At 42.9% G+C, this 21,776-nt stretch overlaps 3 protein-coding genes across 3 annotated transcripts; 1 reads left to right on the top strand and 2 right to left on the bottom strand.

The window, feature by feature from the left end:
- Positions 1-6,866: 6,866 nt before the first annotated feature.
- chic2 (cysteine-rich hydrophobic domain 2) lies at positions 6,867-12,518 on the bottom strand. The gene is made up of 6 exons (XM_034203374.1): positions 12,192-12,518; positions 11,002-11,056; positions 10,567-10,722; positions 10,410-10,466; positions 10,140-10,199; positions 6,867-9,482 (listed from the first exon to the last, which is right to left on the bottom strand). Exons 1-6 carry the CDS (start codon positions 12,323-12,325, stop codon positions 9,432-9,434), a joined length of 513 nt encoding a protein of 170 aa, XP_034059265.1. The 5' UTR covers positions 12,326-12,518; the 3' UTR covers positions 6,867-9,431.
- Positions 12,519-13,473: 955 nt separating this feature from the next.
- On the top strand, positions 13,474-15,247 carry rhbdd2 (rhomboid domain containing 2). The gene has a single exon (XM_034203372.1). The coding sequence runs from the start codon at positions 13,762-13,764 to the stop codon at positions 14,755-14,757; it is 996 nt and encodes a 331-aa protein (XP_034059263.1). The 5' UTR covers positions 13,474-13,761; the 3' UTR covers positions 14,758-15,247.
- Positions 15,248-15,325: 78 nt separating this feature from the next.
- On the bottom strand, positions 15,326-17,917 carry LOC117537946 (OCIA domain-containing protein 1-like). The gene is made up of 8 exons (XM_034203373.1): positions 17,742-17,917; positions 17,452-17,536; positions 17,283-17,336; positions 17,143-17,190; positions 16,413-16,536; positions 16,147-16,319; positions 15,673-15,816; positions 15,326-15,535 (listed from the first exon to the last, which is right to left on the bottom strand). The coding sequence occupies exons 1-8, from the start codon at positions 17,793-17,795 to the stop codon at positions 15,498-15,500; spliced, it is 720 nt and encodes a 239-aa protein (XP_034059264.1). The 5' UTR covers positions 17,796-17,917; the 3' UTR covers positions 15,326-15,497.
- Between the last annotated feature and the right edge of the window lie 3,859 nt (positions 17,918-21,776).

Here is a 21,776-nt window from a genome sequence, read left to right as displayed (position 1 = left end):
CTTCTAAAGAGACATCAACAATACAAAATATGGGTGTGACACTTTAACTTAACTTATTTTTTTTAACAATGAACTGGGACACTAGGAATAGTATGTCGAATTTGTAATGCAAAATGTATATCATTTTCTCACAGGATATAGAACGAGACAACACAGTTTGTATCCATTGTGTATGAATGCTTCAGCTCTTCAGACCAACATAGTAAGATGTGAGCATGTTACTAATTGTGTTGGTATGCAACCTAGGTCTGGTCTGTTTAATAAAGCAAATCTGACACTTTTATATATTGTAGAATTTGTTCAATTAAAGCAGTCTTTAATTGGTTGTCCTAAACATAGCAATATATGCTTTTGAAATGTCTTTGGAAAAATAACAGTATACAGTTTATAGTGTGTATCACCTTTAGCTTGAAAATACATATGTGTTTTTTTTATCTATAAAATAAATAAATAGACAAAGACACTTTATCAATCCCAAAATTAAATTATTTAACAGCAGCAGTGTGTTCAGGTATTAACATATTTAAAGTTGGAATAAAGTATAAACTACACAACACAAGTATAATGCACAGCAATCCATAAGATTGTTACGGTGTGTGCAGGAAGCAGGACCCAAATGCAGATTAAAGTGTCAAAAATATCTCCTTTATTTCAAGGCTATACTATAAACAAAGACAGAACAGAACACTCACCGAAGACCAGGTCATAACACAAGACGAACCGACAAAGACAGACAGAAAAACCAGAACTTAAATACACACAAGACCAATTATACAAACAAGACACAGGTGAGGAGGGAGGAGAAAACACAGGGACACCAGGTGCACACAATCGGGTAATAAGACACACCAGGGAAACTAACGACAGGGAACCAGAGACAGATCTAAAGACAAAACACAACGCAGACAGAAAACCAAAGACAGATCTAGACAAGACACAACGCAGACAGAAAACCAAAAACAGATCTAGACAAGACAAAATACAACACAGACAGATCTTGACAGTACCCCCCCCTCAAGGGACGGATCCCAGACGTCCCAAAAAAAATCCAGCAGGGTGGGTGGAGGGGGACCGGAGGAGGGACACAAAACTAAGGCCAACAGGGTGGGTGGAGGGGGTCTGGAGGACGGGCTTGGGCTGACAGCGGAGGACCCGGAAGGGGTCTTGGGCGGACGGCCCGGGGGCAAGGCAGAGATCTAGGATGGGGTCTCGGGCGGACGGCCCGGGGGCAAGGCAGAGTTCAAAAAGGGGAACTCGGGCGGACGGCCCGGGGGCAAGGCAGAGTTCAAGGAAGGGGTCTCGGGCGGACGGCCCGGGGACAAGGCAGAGTTCAGGGTGGGGCGAAGGCCAAACAGCTCCGGAGGCCGAGCAGGACCCGGTGTCGGCCGAACAGGAACCGGAGCCGGTGGGACAGGCTTCGGCAGTATCCCCCACGGAAGAGGACCAGGAGTTGGCAGCACCCCCGGCGAGACAGATGATGGCGGGGCCTCCAACGGAACTGGACAAGGGGTTGGCAGTACCCCCGGCAGGACAGGTGATGCGGGGCCTCCAACTGGACTGGACATAGAGCTGGCAGGATCCCCAGCGGAACCTCCAAAGGCACGGGACATAGAGTTGGCAGGACCCCCGATAGAAGAGTAGTCGGCGGGACCTCCAACGGAACAGGACAAGGGATTGGCAGGCCCCCGGCAGAAGAGTAGTCGGCGGGGCCTCCAACGGGACAGGACACAGGGTTGGCAGGACCCCCGGCAGGAGAGTAGACGGCGGGGCCTCCAACGGGACAGGACACAGGGTTGGCAGCACCCCCGGCAGGAGAGTAGTCGGCGGGGCCTCCAACGGCACAGGACTTAGGGTTGGCAGGACCCCTGGCAGAAGAGTAGTCGGTGGGGCCTCCAACGGCACTGGACATAGGGTTGGCAGGACCCCCGGCAGAAGAGTAGTCGGCGGGACCCCCAACGGGACAGGACACAGGGTTGGCAGGACCCCCGGCAGGAGAGTAGTCGGCGGGGCCTCCAACGGGACAAGACACAGGGTTGGCAGGACCCCCGGCAGGAGAGTAGTCGGCGGGGCCTCCAACAGCACAGGACTTAGGGTTGGCAGGACCCCCGGCAGGAGAGTAGTCGGCGGGGCCCCCAACGGGACAGGACATAGGGTTGGCAGGACCCCTGGCAGGAGAGTAGTTGGCGGGACCCCCAACGGGACAGGACAAAGGGTTGGCAGGACCCCCAGCGGAACCTCCAACGGTACAGGACATAGGGTTGGCAGGACCCCCGGCAGAAGAGCAGTCTGCGGAACCTCCAACGGCACAGGGCATGGGGTTGACAGGACCCCCAGCAGAAGAGCAGTCTGCGGTACCTCCAACGGCTCAGGACATTGGGTTGGCAGGACCCCCGGCAGAAGAGTAGTCTGCGGGACCTCCAACGGCACATGAGTAGGGACTTGAGAGGGGACCCGATAGGGAACTCGAGAGGGGACTCGAGAGAGGGCTTGAGAGGGGACTCGAGAGAGGGCTTGAGAGGGGACTCGAGAGGGGACTAGAGAGGGAACTCGAGAGGTGACTTGAGAGGGAACCCGAGAGGTAACTTGAGAGGGAACTCGAGAGGTGACTTGAGAGGGAACTCGAGAGGTGACTTGAGAGGGAACTCGAGAGGTAACTAGAGAGGGAACTCGAGAGGGAACTCGAGAGGAGACTCGAGAGGGAACTCGAGAGGAGACTCGAGAGGTGACTCGAGAGGGAACTCGAGAGGAGACTCGAGAGGGAACTCGAGAGGAGACTCGAGAGGGGACTCGAGAGGGAACTCGAGAGGAGACTCGAGAGGTGACTCGAGAGGGAACTCAATAGGAGACTCGAGAGGAAACTCGAGAGGAGACTCGAGAGGAAACTCGAGAGGAGACTCGAGAGGAGACTCGAGAGGGAACTTGAGAGGGGCCTCGAGAGGGGACTCGAGAGGAAACTTGAGAGGGGACTCGGGTAGGAACTTGAGAGGGGACTTGAGAGGGAACTTGTGTCGGTCGGTACGCCGACAGGACACAGGGAGCTGGCGTCGGCTGGAGAGCCAGCAGGAGACGAGGTGCTGGAGTCGGCCGGTATGCCGACAGGACTCTGGGATCTGGCGTCGGCCGATGAGTCAACAGGTGACGAGGAGCCGGAGTCGGGACCATGACTGCTGGGGCCGGTACTTGAGCCGGAACCATGGCTGTAAGGTCCGGAGCTGAAGCCTGGATCATGGCTGTGTGGGCCGGCTTTGGAGCCGGAATTGAAGCCGGAACCATGGCTGCCGAGGCCGGAACTGGGGCCGGAACCATAGCTGCTGGGGCCAGAACTGGGGCTGGAACCATGGCTGCTGGGGCCAGAACTGGGGCCGGAACCATAGCTGCTGGGGCCAGAACTGGGGCTGGAACCATGGCTGCTGGGGCTGGAATCATGGCTACAGGGGCCGGAACCATGGCTGCTGGGGCCAGCACTGGGGCCGGAACCATGGCTGCTGGGGCCAGAACTGGGGCCGAAACCATGGCTGCTGGGGCCAGAACTGGGTCTGGAACCATGGCTGCTGGGGCCAGAACAGGGGCCGGAACCATGGCTGCTGGAGCCAGAACTGGGGCTGGAACCATGGCTACTGGGGCCGGAACCATAACTGCTGGGGCTGGAACCATGGCTGCTGGGGCTGGAACTATGGCACTTTGGGCTCGTGCTGCTAACCTGGCCTTGCGACTCCTTCTTTTAGTAGCCGTTTGGAGGCTCCGTGGACCTCCAAAAGCCAGACGAGTACCAGCGAATGGCTCCTGGACTGTAGCAAACACTGGGTGAGAAGCAGGGGCTGACGCCAGACGGACCACACCGATGCGTGTGGTATCAAAAAGGGAATTGGGAGACCTGGGTGACTGGGTCTATCAGGATTGGGAAAACAAACCGTGAGGTAATCCAAAAGCCAGGCAGGTAAGAATTTAACCAAATCTTGATTCTTCATTGTAAGGTTGAATGCTTCTGCCAGAGCAGCATCTCACTGTTGAACTCCTATCCATCGATGAGCGCAGTCAGACAAAGAAAAGGTATAATCCAATAGTTCCTGCTCAAACGGATCTGCTGGGCCCATATCTCAGGTCGGTTCGTAATGTTACGGTGTGTGCAGGAAGCAGGACCCAAATGCAGATTAAAGTGTCAAAAATGTCTCCTTTATTTCAAGGCTATACTATAAACAAAGACAGAACAGAACACTCACCGAAGACCAGGTCATAACACAAGACGAACCGACAAAGACAGACAGAAAAACCAGAACTTAAATACACACAAGACTAATTATACAAACAAGACACAGGTGAGGAGGGAGGAGAAAACACAGGGACACCAGGTGCACACAATCGGGTAATAAGACACACCAGGGAAACTAACGACAGGGAACCAGAGACAGATCTAAAGACAAAACACAACGCAGACAGAAAACCAAAGACAGATCTAGACAAGACACAACGCAGACAGAAAACCAAAAACAGATCTAGACAAGACAAAACACAACACAGACAGAAACAGGCAAGACAGGAGGTGAAGACCTTTCAAAATAAAACATGAAACAAAAGACAGAAAAAGACAAGACAAAATACAACACAGACAGATCTTGACAAAGATAAGTCCGATATTTTCATGAAAACTCCCCAGGAGACAAGAGAGGTTTCTCAATACTCAAATTTCCCCTCCTCTCTCCTCGGTTCCCCTCCTCAGTCCTCCGCTCGCATCTCCTGTGGGCGGCACCAAGTCTCGAGGATAGGAGTCGAGGATAGGAGTCGAGGAGGTGAAATTTGAGTATTGAGAAACCTCTACTGATACTGACGTGGCCAAGTGGACTCCGGAGTTTGCTGGATGAGTTGCACTGTATGATCTGTGGTGTCACTCAAACTGAGTAGCCAACGCAACACTGAAAGTCCCGCCCACCTGGGACGTTTGTGCCAGAATCAAAAACAAAAAATGAGGGAGCGCAAACGAGAGAGCTGCAGCGAGAGCAAAAGTCTGATCATTGACAAAGAAGCAATGAGAACTGCAAACAAAACTGTATGTTAAAATAAAGAAAAAATACTTATAGTTTACATGATTACACAAATTATTTGTTTGCAACTTATAGTTTTATTTTTTAAATTAAATGTATTTTGCTTGACTCCGTTTTTTCTCTCTCTTAAACTCTTAGTTTGCTTGATTCTGGGACAGTGTTGCTTTATCTTTATGAAACAAAACTAATCCCATACCGGGGCACATATAATGCTAAATTAAAAGGGAAACTCCAGTCCCATGTGATTTAGGCCCCGGCCCCACAGGGAGCATGTAAACTGTAACGGAAACTACTGTATGCATACAGTAGTTTCCGTTACAGTTTTGTGTCATATAGACCGTTCGGCCACACTATGACGACAGAATATGGCAGTAAACGACCCCGCAAACGACAACGGGTCCCAAGGTGGATAGATCTGCAAACGGAGCGCTCTGGGGGGTCAAACGGCCCCGTCTCCCTCTCCCCACGTCTCCTGCTGCTGCTGGGCTGTCAGAACTGAAGAGGGGGAGGAAAAGAGAGGCAGCCACCGTTTATTATTCTTATATTATTATACAGAGAACAGAGTCGTTATCAATTTGTTTGAGCTCAATTATAACAAAGAAGACCTTTGACCGGCACTTTTCTAATTTTGTACGGAAGATTTAAACTTGAACGGACATGTTGACCGGCAGAAAAAAATCTAACTGAAACTCTGCCGCACGGTCCCCTCGTCCGTTGGAAGACGGGTGTTTTTCATCTGCTGGTGGACTACCGGAGATATTTACAGCAGGAGCAAACGCTTGCCTCGGGGAGGGAGAAAAAGAGCCAGAACGTCCACAGCGGAGAATAAACAGACGGGCAACCATGGAAACCATGCGTGGCAGGAGTACAGCGCCACTTACAGGCCCGGCATATGTACTACAGCGTCTCCAGCGCTTTCGAGCGGTCCTGTGTGAACGGACACGTTTCTGGTGCCTATTGCGTGTGGACGGAAGATTTTTTTGATATCGATTTTGGTCCGTTTGCGTTATCGTCCTCGTGTGGCTCCAGCCTTGTCACCTATTATGCAAAATCCACTTTTTCATGTCTTTTTTACATACATATGTGTTGGCCCCTCTATGTGTGAGATTCTGAAAGTTTCAGGTGAAAATATTTTCTCTCGATTTGTCCTGATCTATTTATATCAAAACCTGTCTGAAAATGAGCTGGGCAGATGTTGGCCACTTTGTGATGTCACAATGTTTTTTTTGGGTTGTGAAACCATTAGCCAATAGAGTGGTGCAGGGATGACGACTTACCCGGAAATAAGCTGTGCATGGGTTCACTCGACAAAAAAGCAATGGGATTTTTCCATAGGATTTTGGAAATTAGCTTGATATAAGGTCTGTGGAAAACGAACCGGATAATATCCACATGTCCACCCTACTTTTATAATTTTATAATCATAAATCTAATCAGAAGCAAATTGCTAACGTTATGCTATAAACGAACTACAGCAGGGTCGCTGCTTCAATGTCACGCCAACTTAAGATCGATTGTACAAGTTGAAGATTTTGTTTTAACCTTATCACCTGAATCTCCTCCTAGAGCAACATTGTGTTTTTTCAAACCAATCACACTCTGCAGGGGGAGTGGCAGTTCATTAGCATTTAAAGCAGAAACAGAATCACCACTTTTGGAACAGAGCTGAAACAGAGGGGTTATTGCATGCATGATCTGTTTGGTATTTCGAGCCAAACACTTCAGAGGCATGTTTTGTATAAATGTGAGACCTATAATATATTGTTGAAAAAGAGTATAATAGGGGACCTTTAATGTCAACAAGCAGGGGGGAAAAATCACGCAGACTTGGATGCCCATAGCCTTGTTTATTGGTAGTTTATTACTGTACATCTGCATACCTGCTCATGAGTCATATGTACATATATCTTTCTCTCCCTCGTACACACACACACACACACAGACCACTCAGGGTTATATAAAAAAGGACTCATTTTCTGTGCAGAATTCAATCACAGTCTGAGATCTACGAAGAACATTTTAATCTGCATACACACATACGCACTCACACCACAAATATCTGCATATGGCCTTATGCCTTGATTCATATAGAACAGACCACAATCAGAAATATAGGAAAGTGACTGATGATATAATTTCATTACCCAGAGGCAATAGTGTATGTTTGTGTATTTAAACATATAAACGAACACAATGTCTGCACTCTTTGTGGATCCATGGAGTATGTGCTTCCTTTACTATGAAATAGGAAGACCACAGAAAGGTTAGTTTTCTTTATCTAAGGGGCATTTTTCAATTTTCACAGTCAAATGTATTAGTTATTGATTATTCAATAATGTGTTATCTGAGTATTGTACAGGAGCCCCTGATGTAACTCTGGAACAATCCTGACCGTAGGATTTTCCAATAATACATGTTGTTATAAGTATAATCCCCTGAGAGTGACTCATACAATCACTGGAGCTGTGTGACCTAAATCAAAGTGGCCTTTCTCAATCTTAGTCTGTGGATGTTTTAATAAATCATGAGGTGTGCCGAGTGGGAAACGCTAAATATATGCCATCGTTTATGAATAAATGGTTGTATGTTTCATCAAACTAAATTGTGCTTTATGATACATATTGAAAGGTTTAAAATGTGTATTACAGCTTTTTCACAAAGCATGATTGTAAGATAAATGAGATGCTAGATAAAGGACGAACCAAAAAAGCCACATGAGCATTCATTTGGAGTCGTGTTTGCAGCCAAATGATGAACCAAAGTTTAAGATGTGCACTCTTTTATCTCTGTATTGGTCTCTTACTCCTGAGGGAAAACATCGGCCTGCTGCTGGAAAATTCTGCCATTTTCATTTATAGAATATTTCAGAATATGAAAAAACTGATTAGTGCTGCAGCTTGAAGTCCACTAACTGACTTTGGAGTAGTCTGGTGACACTCAGCGCAATTATCAAGCTAATTTAAGTTATCCTGCTTCATGATACAGAACCCTGGTATTATCTAACACCTCATAAAGAGGACCTAACACCTATGGTAACCCCAGACCTCTGTATTAGTCAGATAATATCTTAACAGATGATCTTTCTCAGAAGAGCCACATCCTTAACTTGAGCATTCATTAAAGGTAATCCAAGGAAGCAGATAAGGAAGAGAGGCCATGTGGCGGTGTTAAGGACTCATTGTGTGCTTTAGTGTTGACATGTGACCATAAAGAAAACGATGGCAAATCTTATCAAAAAACAAAAAGGCCCATTTCACAAATGCACAGACTATATGCCCACTCGCGCATTTATAAAGTACAACAAAAGCAACAAAGATGTTTTATGGCAAACAATAGCATCAAAGAAAGAACCCTGCTTTACAGAGTATAGTCTCTCTTAATGTCTGATGTGTCTCTTTTTTGCTTGTTTCTCTCTCTCTCTCAAAGACACACACATAACACAGTGAAAAGTTTTGCAAGCATTGACTCACTCATTTTCACTATTTAAGTAAACAAAACTTGAGATGTAAGTGTCTGCTTCACAAGTGGCTTTCTACCAGCTTACTTGTTCCACTGCGCATTAAAAGCAGTTGCTAGGCAGCCAGCCCATCACCTGGACAAACATAATGTTGAAGACAAATTGTTCCAGGTAAACTGTTCAGCATTAAGACCCATTCATACCACAGATAATACAGTCAGACTGTGTGATTGTCACTGGGTTAGGGGTGATGCAGAGACATAAAGGAGACAGGAGGATGTCTGCTAGTGGAGAAGAGGAGTGACATTTGAGAGCCCAGCATGCTCCTGTAAGACTAGGCAGTCCGCTACAGAGTTGATTTGGATGAAGGTTCCTTTAAGGTTGTGCGTTATGTTGCATCCGCAGCCTTAAATAATGATCTAAAGAACCAAAACAACTTTTACAAAAGCACTGGGGTGTTTTTTTGCAGGTGAATTTGGTGGTGAGACAGTAGGTAACGTGAAGGTTTTTTCTCATGGTCTGACTGTGCCATGTGCTTAGTTTTGGGAACATACCAGGGACACAATTCCAGTCATAGCTCAGAGAACTCAATTTAGGAGTCCAGTCTCCAGCTCCAAAATCCATAACGCTGCCCATAGCTGGTTCTCCCCTGACATCCCCAGGTTGGTGCTGGCTAGCGTGGCTTAACAGTGTGCCTTGCTCGCTAAGTCGTGATTTAATGGTGAATGCAATCCATTAACAAGTGTTGGGATGCTGGATTTGTAAACAAGGGTAAAGAGAAGTTATGTGCGAGAGAACGGGTAAAAGAGAAGAGGGAAAATCGATGCTACCCTGTAAACATAAATATTAGGGAATTTCTTCAGGAGCTTGGCAGCCATTGTAGTTCTATGACAGATCTGGGCAGCCGTGGAGGTTGAAGATCCGCCACACTTGGGCTAGTCCGGTCTGAAGATGGGGATCTTAGGTAGGAACTCTATTAGGATTACCTGCAGGAGATAAGAGGGAAAGCTGTTACTATGAGAGGGTGGAGAAGTGGTAGGAAATGGCGTTTCAATTTAGGTAGCTATCAATTTAACATCTCAGGTTTTACGTTGTGCATCAATGATATCAGGTACATTAATGTGCCGGGTATTTATTTAGTGGATTATTCATTATCATTTTTCATTATTTATAGAAAGTCTAAAATGAAAACAATTCAGTAAAAGAAACATCCTTGAAAAAAGAGTGACAGGAAGGAAAAATCGAAAGATTGTCTTTGAGGAACACATGAGGAATTTGATATATAACCCATAAATTGTGATTAATTACCACTTATCATAGGTTGTATGTGCAAGGCAAAGTTCAAACCAATATTAGCAATGTAGGTTTCAGAAAATATGCATGGTTTTCCAGCAAAAATGTAAAGCCAAGCTTAACTTCGGCTGGTCACTTCATGAAACAATGAAATACATTCAAGCATACATTCTCTAGCAGATTACGTTATGACATGGATATGGTCATTCCCAGTTTACCTTGCATTGGTGTGACGAGAATACACTTATTGCCGCCATGATATATACTGTATTTCAAGTTGTAAAATATGTCATCTTTGTACCAGACCTTGTGTTTTATATGTTATTATTGTCTCTCAAACAGATACTTACATATTCCATCATGTTGTTGGTTTCACACTTCCTTTTGCTTAGTATCCAATGCAAACACAACTGCAAACAGAGAGCAATATTGATCAGACATTTTCATAACATTTCATATTAAGTTCACAAAAAACATTGTTTGTAGCCTTTATTTAACCAGGTAAAATCCCATTGAGATCAACGATCTCTTTTTCAAGGAGAACAGAAACAACAGAAAACAAAAAGGACATACAACATAATTACAGGGGTACAAATGAAATGTACACCTTCAATGCTCACCTTGTGGTAAAGTCTGGTGTTCTCCCACTCAAGGAGTTTCTCTAAAGATCTTCTTGTCTGGAAGGCAACGAGAAAATTACTTGATATTATTATCCCTTTTTCCAGAATTAGATTCACGATGATGTTGATGGATATGCAAAACGGATGGGTTTCTCACCCTCTTGCTGAGGCAGATGACCGGCCACAAACTGAAGCCCAATGTGCAACAGCAGCAGAGGCAGCCACACAGGAGCCACCGCACATTCACCGGCAGTGTCTTCCTCAGGCAGCCGTTCACACGGTTGATACTGGCTTTGAATTCCTCTGGTGCCACCTGAGGAAGTGCACATACAGTTAGTAACATTGAGTGTTTTCAGATGGAGGGTTGCAATGCTTTGAGTAGTGTTCTAAATCAATTTAATCTAGACCACATAAATGTAATCTGCATTTCTATGTGGTTTACTATCAACACTGTTTGTGCCAACAGAGAACAACATGCATCATATATTATGTATGATGTGTTGGCTGGTAGAATATAAGGTAAATATTTTAGATGTGAAAATGTGATTTTTCCATGAATCATATGCATGCTTTATTACAACAAGACACTCACCTTTCCTGTAAGTGCTGAAGGAAATTCTGACTCAAATTTGTTGCTAAGCCCAAACCTGTGGGAGAGAGGCAAACCCTTACTCAGTTATACATAGGCAAATATGTGCAGTTAAAATAAACATTTACAAAAGGGGCATTAAGTCTACCACTATTTTAAATTGCCGTTTACGCCTGCAGCTATCAGGGGTTATTTACATTACACAGCCATATGTGCCAACAAGAGCAACAAAAGGAGTGGTGGCATACAATGTAGTATCAACACTGGAGTGCGAGAGAGCAGTGAACAACGACAAAACTAACCTGTCTCACGACGGTCTAAACCCAGCTCACGTTCCCTATTAGTGGGTGAACAATCCAACGCTTGGTGAATTCTGCTTCACAATGATAGGAACACTTTTAATTTCAAGTGAATCATCAACACGTTGTGTGCTCCTTCAGTTAATACTGTTACAACAACTTTGTGTTTTTTTAACACAGTAGCTAGCTACACAGAAATGTTATTGAGGGTACCAGTAAAGTTACATTTTTAGGGACTTATACCTCACTACCATTCAGAGGTTGATTCAGATGTTTAATGAACTTTTACTCTACTGCATTCATTTATACCTTTAGTTACTTTGCAGATTTGGATTAATGATGTGAATCCTAATCAACACTTAAATAAGACTTTAGTCAAACCTGGAGTAAATTCACAAGCTTGCACTATACAACAATTAGCTCCACATTTACCAGCTGTGATAAACACTTTAATGCATCAATAATTATGATCAAAACATGTATAACTCTGAGGTGTGCCAATGCATAATGGAAACTTTTACTTTTAGTACCTCAGTATATTTTGATGCCAATACTTTTGTACTTGTAGGCTACTTGTAACAAAGTATCCCTGCTCTTTGGTAGTTATACTTTTACTTTAGATAACACGAAAATAGCAAATACAACAACATACGTTAATAAAAGTATGTCATTATTTAATATGTCATGTAGCTACTTTAGCTAAAACGAAAGCTCAATCTAATCAACCACTTATAGCCAGTTAGCTGGGTGCTAATTTAGTAGCTAGCTGTCTGCGCTATGTCACCATGCTAACTCAGTTAACAGCCAGTGATCCACGGAGACCGCGGCTGCTGACCTCTTAACGGTACCGGTAAACTCCTCTCTGGGCGCCCCTAAGTGTCGCCGGGTGCTTACACAGTGACGTGGCCGGACCCTCGCACCACCACCGGGTCCGGAGCGTACTTGAGGAGCTGCTCCTCCGCGGCCCTGTCCTCGTCCTCCTCTTCCTCCTCCTCCTCTTCGTAGATCTCATCAAAGTCCTCCATCATCGCACAACTCGGCCTCGCGCTTCCCGGGACCGACACCGGGACAGACACGATTCCGACGAACAGCAAAACGGTACCGTTAAAAGAGTACACAGAGAACCGTGAAGACAACCGCACAGAAATATCCACCCGTCCCGGAGACGAAAGAGTTCACATCGTTTTGCTCCGAAACAAAACATCAACATCCGCCGCAGTAACCGGAAGACACCGGAAGGGGGACAGACCATAGGCTGTATATATAAAGGGACAGACCTTATTATACATCCATGGGACAGACGTGCTTACGTCTGATTATTTCCCCTTTTTTAACAAAATTAATGAAGGGTGCTTTATGGCATGCAACATTTGTCCTGTTTTTTACTTTACGTTTAATTATTTACTATGACTTCAGTAGGTATTATAAATATAGAAAATAATTCTTACAACAAAATCCATATCTCTATCATTGTCTCTATATCTATGTACTTTAACAGTGTGTACAACCAACCTGACAATACTGGGGGTACATAACAAAGTAGAAGAAAGAAGGACATATTCATATATGATCTGATCAAAGTAAGTATGAGTGGCCTACTTTAACACATTTCTATAAACTCATGTCTATGAAATGCTGAGTATTTTAACCTGAATCATGCATTATGTCAAGAATATCTTGTGTTCTGCATTCAACATTTTTACAAATCAAGTACATGTTTTGAAGTATAAGCATTACATTTACTCAATAGGAAATAATCAAGTAAAATATACAGTACCTTACGTAGAATTATGTTTAGTTATTTTTCACAGCTGCTGCTATAATTTATTAATTTATAATTAAACTAAACTTTTTTGTCCCAATTTTAACGCTGAAAATATTAATACAACTGGTTATATGTAAATATTGTGATGATTATAATATTTATGACAGCTTACCGGAAGTTGTTCTAACAATCCTTCAAAATACGGCATGAACGTTGGAGAGATGTGACATTACATTTATTCTGAATCGGAACCCAACAGGCTATTGATTTAAATTACGACTCAGATACAGCTTAAATGCCTTGATTTCATACGCAGTTAAATACAATTTTCACACAAAATGTGCCGGTCTTTGTCAATACATTTTATTTTGAAACGTTTGACCAGAAGTCTACATTTAACACTCAAGCATAGCACTGAAGCAGCGCGAGTCTACTTCCTTCTGGAAACAGCTTGCCATCGAACAGCGTTTGTTTAATTTAAGTGTTGCCATTTAAAAAAATTGTTTTCGCACATTTAAGTTATCCATCAGGGCATATATCAGCCCGAACATTTTAAATATTTTATAAACATCGGCCCTAATGCAATCTGGATATACCGGTTCCGCCACTTCCTGTTTAGTAAGTGTGAAGACAAACGAATCGCAGGTAAACTTTTTCTTCCGCTCATCAGCCGTGGATATCTGAAGTGGTTTTTCCAAGATGATGCTAAATGAACATTTTAAATGGATCTTTCAAGTGTTCAAAGGTTTGGTTCCTGACCTCACGAGCGGGATTGTAATAGTGGTACTTTTATCGTGTGCTTTGTTCGGCATACAAACATATTTCAACTTCACGCAGGGAGTGCTCAGTGTTGGTGCTACTGTGTTTCAACATGGGCACCTCCAAAGGCTCTTGGCGTACCCTTTTTACCACAAAACCTCTGCTCAGCTCCTCGTGAACATCACAGCTCTGGTGTTTCTCAGCGGCAGCCTAGAGAAAGGTGTTGGCACTGTTCGCTTCCTGTTCTTGTTCCTGCTGCTGTCGACCACCACAGGCTTTTTCTACAGCTTCCTGGATCTAATGCAAGAAGACAGCAGCCGGAGTCACGCAGAGGGGCTGCTTCCTGCGGCCCTGGCATGTGTGGCTCTCACTACCATGCACACAAAAATGACTAAAGGATTCCTGTGTGGGGTCAGTTTCCCCACCATGGCTCTGCCTTGGGTGCTCCTCATAATCACCACTGCCGTCGTTCCTCACAGTGTGCTCCCCTGTAACATTATTGCCATCCTGGTTGGTTGGATGTATGGGAAGGGATGGTTCTCTCTTCTGAATATATCTGCAGAAAAGGCTGGCACTCTGGAGAAGATGATGCCTTTCCGGTTGTTGAGGAGCATCAGGGGTATCAAGTTTGTCCCTGCTTCCACAGAGGAGAGGAGGAAAACACTCCTTCCACAAATCAATCCAACCCCTGGTTCCTACCCGGTCCAGGCTTATGCTCCATTGTCCAGCATGAACCCAGCCAATATGACGGCCAATATTTATGAAGGCTGGTCCAACTCGACTGCCGCTCTTTCCGGTCTCACACCACCTGTTATTCCCCAAGGCTCTGCACATAGCTCTGGGCCAAATCATGGACATGGTTCACAGCAGAGTGTTGGCCAAAGCTGCAACCACAGCCATAGTGACGGCCACGGTCATAGTCATGCTCATTTATAAGCATGATGATTTATTTAATTGCTTTACAGTGTTCCAACCATATAGAGGAGCCTTGCTGCCAGGCACCTGCAGCGTCTCTCGTTTTTGGCTTGATTTTACAGTAGGGTATTACAGTATTTGTCGACCGTCTGAAGCTTGTATTTTAATGACATTTGTTTGAAGTTTGTGTAACTTTTGTACATACATTTAAAAAAAAAAAACATTTTGTACTATTTCTACAAATAAATGTACTATTTATGTACAAATACTTAACGTCTTGGAAGAAAAAAAAACATATGTAACACACATCACACATCCAGTATATTTAAAGAGGGCAGGATTTTTGTTTTCTGTTTTCATCCTCTCTTTTTTCAGGCAAAACTATGGACAAGGTATACTTGTATAGTGTGACAAAACTAATTATGATCTGCTGATGTTGTGGTCAAGCTATAAACTTTTTAAATCGATACGTCCCTTGAGATAGGTTACAAAAATAACAGTTGTAACCCAACCAACGCTGTCTTTGTCGATCCAAATTGTGCTCTAATAGCTTGAATATGATCTTTTTGTGTCTAAGAATAGAGGACAGTTTTTTTCTTCTTGTATTTTGTTTTATTTGACTGTTTTGCAAAGATATATATCAAACTCTACAACTTCAGGACACATGTCAGACTGGAACACAATTACCACTGGGCTGCCATCTATACTGCAGTATATGTGATGCCAGTGTACAGATTACATCTTACATTTCACATAAGGACTCATTCCTCCCAAGAATCTCCATAGATGTTCTTCTTCACTGTAACATAAGAGACACAAGAAGAAGGGGTTTAGTGTTTTACTGAATCATTTAAAAACAACAGCTGCACTCATTTCAACTCCTAGTCTTATCCCAACCCAGCAAGTGTTTTAAACATCTCTGCAGTAGAAGCTTACTGTCTTTCCTGGGTCTCCCTGGCTCCCTATCAGGTGATGGTTTATGCAGAGCCTTATGAGTGAGCGTGACTTCGAAGTTCTCTCTGTTCTTGCCCCTCAGATCCTCATAGAGGATGGGCTTCTTCCTGGGCTCTTCGTCTTCAACTGAAAGTGGTGGGGACAGTAGACAGGGACAAAAAGCGTAATCTAGGACATAGTAAAACTTAGAAGTAGGAAACACAATTTTCATAGTTGGAATTAAGTAGAATGAGGAAAATAATGTCTGGCGCCATCAATAAGCCTAAGTAATGTATCTTTAAGAAATACTCTTCAGTTATTTAATCTGTGAAAAAGCACACTTGGCTCATATTGTCTTTGCAAGTTTGCATCAATTATAAATGTGAAACCTCATCATCATGATGCTCTTTAATATTGATTATTTCAACAACTATCTTCAAAAGACAGTAATTATTACACTGTATCTGAAAAACATACTGTAGCTCCCTGGAGCGCTGAAGTCATCTGCTTTGTCCATTAGCACAGGTGACTCTGAATTGTAGTCATAACCTTGGGCGACAGGTGCGTGACTGGGGGCTTCTGTAGCCTGGAACATGGTGTCAAATGACTGGGTGTCTGGGTCACTCATCTCTGACTGAGGGCCTTTGGATCTGGGGAAGAGAACAGAAACATATTTAAGTAGTAGATGGAGGATGAAAGCATATAGTCACAAACAAGTAAGTGTGTGTGTGTGTGGTACTCACACTTGTGGACGCAGTCCTTTTCTGAGGGCCTCTCCCAGAGGGGAGTTCTCCAGGCTCTTGAACTTCTCTTGGCATGTACTCATGTACGACATTTTCCCAGCAAAGTAGGCACAAACACCAGCGACTGGATAGGCAAACGTTTTTTTAATTAAATATTTTATTCTTTAAGACCTCACTCTTGATCAGACATTATTTTGGCCATTACTATTTGCTCTTTCATATAATATTCAGGCACATTTAATAGGGGCAGGGGATATCATCACTGAGAAGAGTTTTGTTAGTGAATATGATACAGTTGCTAGTAACATTATTTGACAGTCCTCACATATTGACTAGCAAAACAAGTAAAAACATTTCGTAATTCAGTCAGAGGGGATGTCCGGTTTCATAATAATAACAACTCAACTGCCGGTTTATTTGGCGAACACGGTCAATTCCTACCTTAAAGATTTTACAACGTTCAGTTTTTCAGTAAAATTGTTTTGGAGAGATGATGATCCAGATTTAAGATTTTTCACAAAACAAATGTCCCACTGGGATAATAATCGGATTGATTCTGATAATAGATTTATTAGTAACACCAGACCAAGTTTTTTAGGGGCTGTAGTTTGTGTTGTTGGTTCATGCTTTTATTTATTTGTTACAGTTAGAGGTGTTCTTAATATTTTGTCCACTCATTAACATGATGCAAAAATGTTTAATCTCCCAGCTTTAACAACCATGAACTTACAGACGACTTTGGGTATACTTCCAAACTTTGGATGCGGAGTCAGAGCACCTGTAAATAAACAGAAAAGGGTCCATTGAAAATGTAACGTATGTTTAAAATAATTTTACAGGCTGATTCCTCTCCATTATGCATGGCATTACCTTTGAAAACTAGGGCTTGAGTGAAACCCATGCTGAGCACCGAGAAGGGCACAGCTGTAAAGGAAGCATGTTGAAGTCAGACTTAAGAAGACAGATTTCCTTTTAGCTGTGTTTTTTAAAACAACATAACACATTTAATATGTCTTGTATGTGAAAGAGAGAGACTTACACCTGTACCAAAAGCTTTCCTGGGCGCACTCTTTAAACACCCTCTTCTCCTCTGTTGTGGGGATGTACGAAATGCCCATAGGCTCCTGAAGATAAACACACACACAGAGTTAGCTTTAATTCTGTTAGTTAGTTCATTCGCACTAGGCTTATTGGCAAGCGAAATAGGCAGCCCCACCTCACAAACTAATAAGCTTTCAACAGCAGACAACCCTATCCGCAGTTCATCCAAAGTTAAAGCTAGCCAGCTAACACGTTAGCATCCCAACGCGTGTTTATGGTTGTGTTTACCTGTGCTACCTTTTGCGTACCCTCCTGTGTATAACCTGCGGTGGTGGACGACATGTTGACGACAATATCCGGGCCTATTTAATGTTTCAAAGCATGTGAAATAACAAACTGTAAGCCACTTGGCGGTCTGGCTTCTCTGTTTGGTACAATGTCATTGCTCCAGATAGCAGCACTGACATAACCCGGAAGTTAAACAATATAATTTGAAGGTGAAGCGTGTAATTGTTGTTGTCATAAAAATATTCAGAGCTCATGCTTTTTTACAAATGATCATACATACTATACATGCACATAATCCTAAACAATTGCATAAATTAGACAAATGGGCTTTTAAATGGGTATTTTATTTTGAAAATGATAGTCTCATTGAAAAGGTATTCGACCTAGGCCATCTAGTGGTTGTAGCCTAAATAACAGTGGAATATCTTTTTGGTATAATAATGGCAATATAAAGTAGTAGTGTAATAGTTATAGTAATAGTAAGTCGTAGTAAAAGTTATATGATTATGAATAGGCTATTGTATTTATTGTTAACAACTAAGCCTTTGCATTGTAGGCTAATTGCTGCACAAGTTATACAACTGGACGAATAACATAACATTACATACATTACTTTACACTATTCTCTTACATTTTTATATTTATATTTTTATATTTCACACATTCACTTTCTTTAGTTACATAAATAAGTAAAACATTTCATTAAGTATCAATTGCATAACTATTTTTGCTTACACTGTGCTGCAGTAACATGTTTGATTCATTTTGCATCTACAAATGACGACAACAATTAAAATTAAAACAATAGTATTCCAGTTATTTACATCTAAACAATGTCAAGACGTTGCCAATAGGGAATAGGAAATGTTGTAATGGCATTGTATGGTGTCTAGGTGATGCTGTTGATACTGATTGAAAAGGAAGACTTTGATTGCCTCTTACATGTGATTGCATAAAGTAGTAGAGCTAATATTTTATGCTAGTGCTGATAGTATCTAAAAAAAAGTATCTGTTTAGACAAAGCAGGCACGAAGAGACAGAGGGGTGATTATGAGTGACTACACAATCAATAGGCTTACATTTATTGATAAAACTAAAAATAGAGGTGTATATTTTCCTTTGTTGTCCCAGTTATCCTCCATTCAATATTACTGGCAAAATGACATGAGAAGAAGTGCTAGAACAAAATTAATTTGTGTTTGATCTGTGGTTGTGTGTGTGACAGAGGAGGGCTATGATTAATTTTTGTTCACACACTAGAGCGGTTTAGGGGCCGATCAAATGTAAAATTGGCTGCATTTTCACTGTAGAGGGGGACCTGTGATTAATTATTGGGCTAAGAGTCAATTATGTCTTAAATGCCTCACATGAGAAATGTAAATCTTTTAACAAGTCTTAAAAGAGGCAAGTTTAAAATGTAAACCCATCAAACACTTGTATGCCTTCAGCTTTGTAGTGGTAGAGTTGTAGTCATGTGAAGCATAGTTCCTTTATAGCCTAATATAGAGCTTAATATACAGTAGCTCTAACCTTCTAAAAGTCGTGTTTATACTTCAGAAATTATACATTTGGTGTTCATATGTGAAGATTATGTAAAATATATAAGATTCAATGGAAAAACCCCATTGGCTTTTTGTCCCAGGGAACCAGGGTGGTTCTAACCTTTGGGTTGGCCTACATCACAAAACATCATCCCTCCAGGACTCTGCATATATTGATCGGTGTTTCCCAATGCCAACAATGACATCCTCAAATGTTTTTCTTTGTCCAGAACTCAAAGACATTCAAGTTTACTGTCATAAAGGAGTTATGACCTGACAATCAACATCGGCACCTCTGTTGTTTCCCCGACTCAGACTGCAAGGAATCTGGGTGTGATCCTAGATAACAACCTGTCCTTCACTGCAAACATCGCTGCTACAAACCGTTGCTGCAGATACACGCTTTAAAACATCAGGAAGATACGTCCCCAGCTGACACAGAAAGCGACGCAGGTTCTGGTCCAGGCTCTCGTCATCTCACGCCTAGACTACTGCAACTCCCTCCTGGCTGGTCTACCTGCATGTGCCATCTGACCTCTGCAGCTCATCCAGAATGCAGCGGCTCGTCTGGTCTTCAACCTTCCTACATTTTCCCACACCACTCCGCTCCTCCGCTCCCTTCACTGGCTTCCGGTAACTGCTAGAATCCACTTCAAGACACTGGTACTTGCTTACCATGCTGCGAATGGATCTGGCCCTTCCTACATCCAGGACATGGTTAAACTGTACACCCCAGCGCGTGCACTACGCTCTGCATCAGCCAAACGACTCGCTGCACCCTCGCTGCGAGGGGGACCCAAGTTCCCATCAGCAAAAACACGTGGGTTTGCTATCCTGGCTCCAAGATGGTGGAATGAGCTCCCCATTGACATCAGGACAGCAGAAAGCCTGCACATCTTCCGGCGCAGACTGAAAACTCATCTCTTTCGACTCCACTTCGAGCGATAGAACTATTAACAAATAACTGCTAACAGAGCACTTATATACTAATAAAGGACTGGCTTATCTATAACCAGTTGAGTAGCACTTGAAATGTTTGGCTCTATGAAACCTGATGTACTTATATGATTCTGTTTTCTTCAAGGTTGTGTCTTCCTGGTCGAATGTACTTATTGTAAGTCGCTTTGGATAAAAGCGTCAGCTAAATGCAATGTAATGTAATGTAAGAAACCAAGATATATTTACATTTAAAAGGCTGAAATCAAAGAGCTTTTCTAAACGATCTCTCAAAATGATTAATGGATTATCAAAATAGTTGACCATTCCGTTAATAGTTAACAAATAATGGATTCATCTTTAAAACTCCATTGTGCATTGAGATGTTAAAGTACAGTGATAGGGACTGTATGTGTGCACACCACTCAGAGACAGAAAGATAGAAAATATTTCCCTTTTTCTTTTCTTTATTAATTTCTTTATAGTCTTTATAGTTCCTTTATAAATTCATACAAATAAAGCATAGTGAATTGTAGATTTCCTCACCAAACATTTTCCAGTCACAGCTTCCATGTGGCCGAGGCTGACTTTTGTCCCTCTCAGTTCTTTGTGCCATCATCAACAGTTTGATGGGGCTAAAAGTAAGTCGTTGATGTGTTGGAAGTATTGAACAATGGGTAGCTGTATTAAGAGAATCAATAGATGGCTCCAAAAAAAATCTCATCATGTGCCCAAAATAGAACATAGTGCACATCCGGCAACCCCCTCACTACCCCATGCGGTCTATCTGTTAGGATAAACCTTTAGGGAGTCATTCTCGATGACACTCCTCTCACATTGGACCACCAGCTGGAGCCAGCATCACTGAGGGCTGTGGAGTACTTTTGTTAAGGCCATACAGGAATTCGTTTTTTAAATGGATGGACATATTTGCAAAACGGACCAACAAACAATAGAACCTTATATAAATCTCAGGCCTAAAACCAGGCGTTTTGGTAATAACAGCAAGTGTAGGTGCAGGTGAAGGTAGACACCACCAACTCAGGACTTATCAGGGACCATGTGAGGGGGATTGCAACACAACCTGCAGAGAGATTACAGTTAACAGTTGAAGGTAAGACTAAGCAAGGTTTGAAAGGTGCGGTCATCTTATCCATGTGAGGGAACTCCCTCTGTGATGTGAACGGTGCACATCACACTCTCCTCTGCCCTCCACGCACCTCAACCTCCAATCTTTAACTCTATCTGCGTGGAGGTAGCACGTCTAAACCTGAAGCCCAGGTGAGCTCAGCACACACAGGGAGCATGGACTCGCTCGGCCAGCCACAGGTGAGGACAAGCATAGCTTCTATTGATCTGAATGATGTATAAACTGTTTCATATTAATTTACTATTTGAGATTGAATACAATACAATAAATTGTATGTATTAAGGGTAAATAAATCACAAAGTTATGCTATTGCTTTATACAGTGTATTATATACCTGAATTATACTCTTACAGATATACTTTTTTCTCTAAACTTAGCTTAAGATTTTTACGAGGCCTTTAAGTGTGC

This window comes from Gymnodraco acuticeps, unplaced genomic scaffold (genome assembly GCF_902827175.1).
Source record: "Gymnodraco acuticeps unplaced genomic scaffold, fGymAcu1.1, whole genome shotgun sequence".
Lineage (NCBI taxonomy): Eukaryota > Metazoa > Chordata > Actinopteri > Perciformes > Bathydraconidae > Gymnodraco > Gymnodraco acuticeps.
Note: the sequence above shows the minus strand (reverse complement) of the source record. Positions and strands in the feature narration are given on the sequence as shown.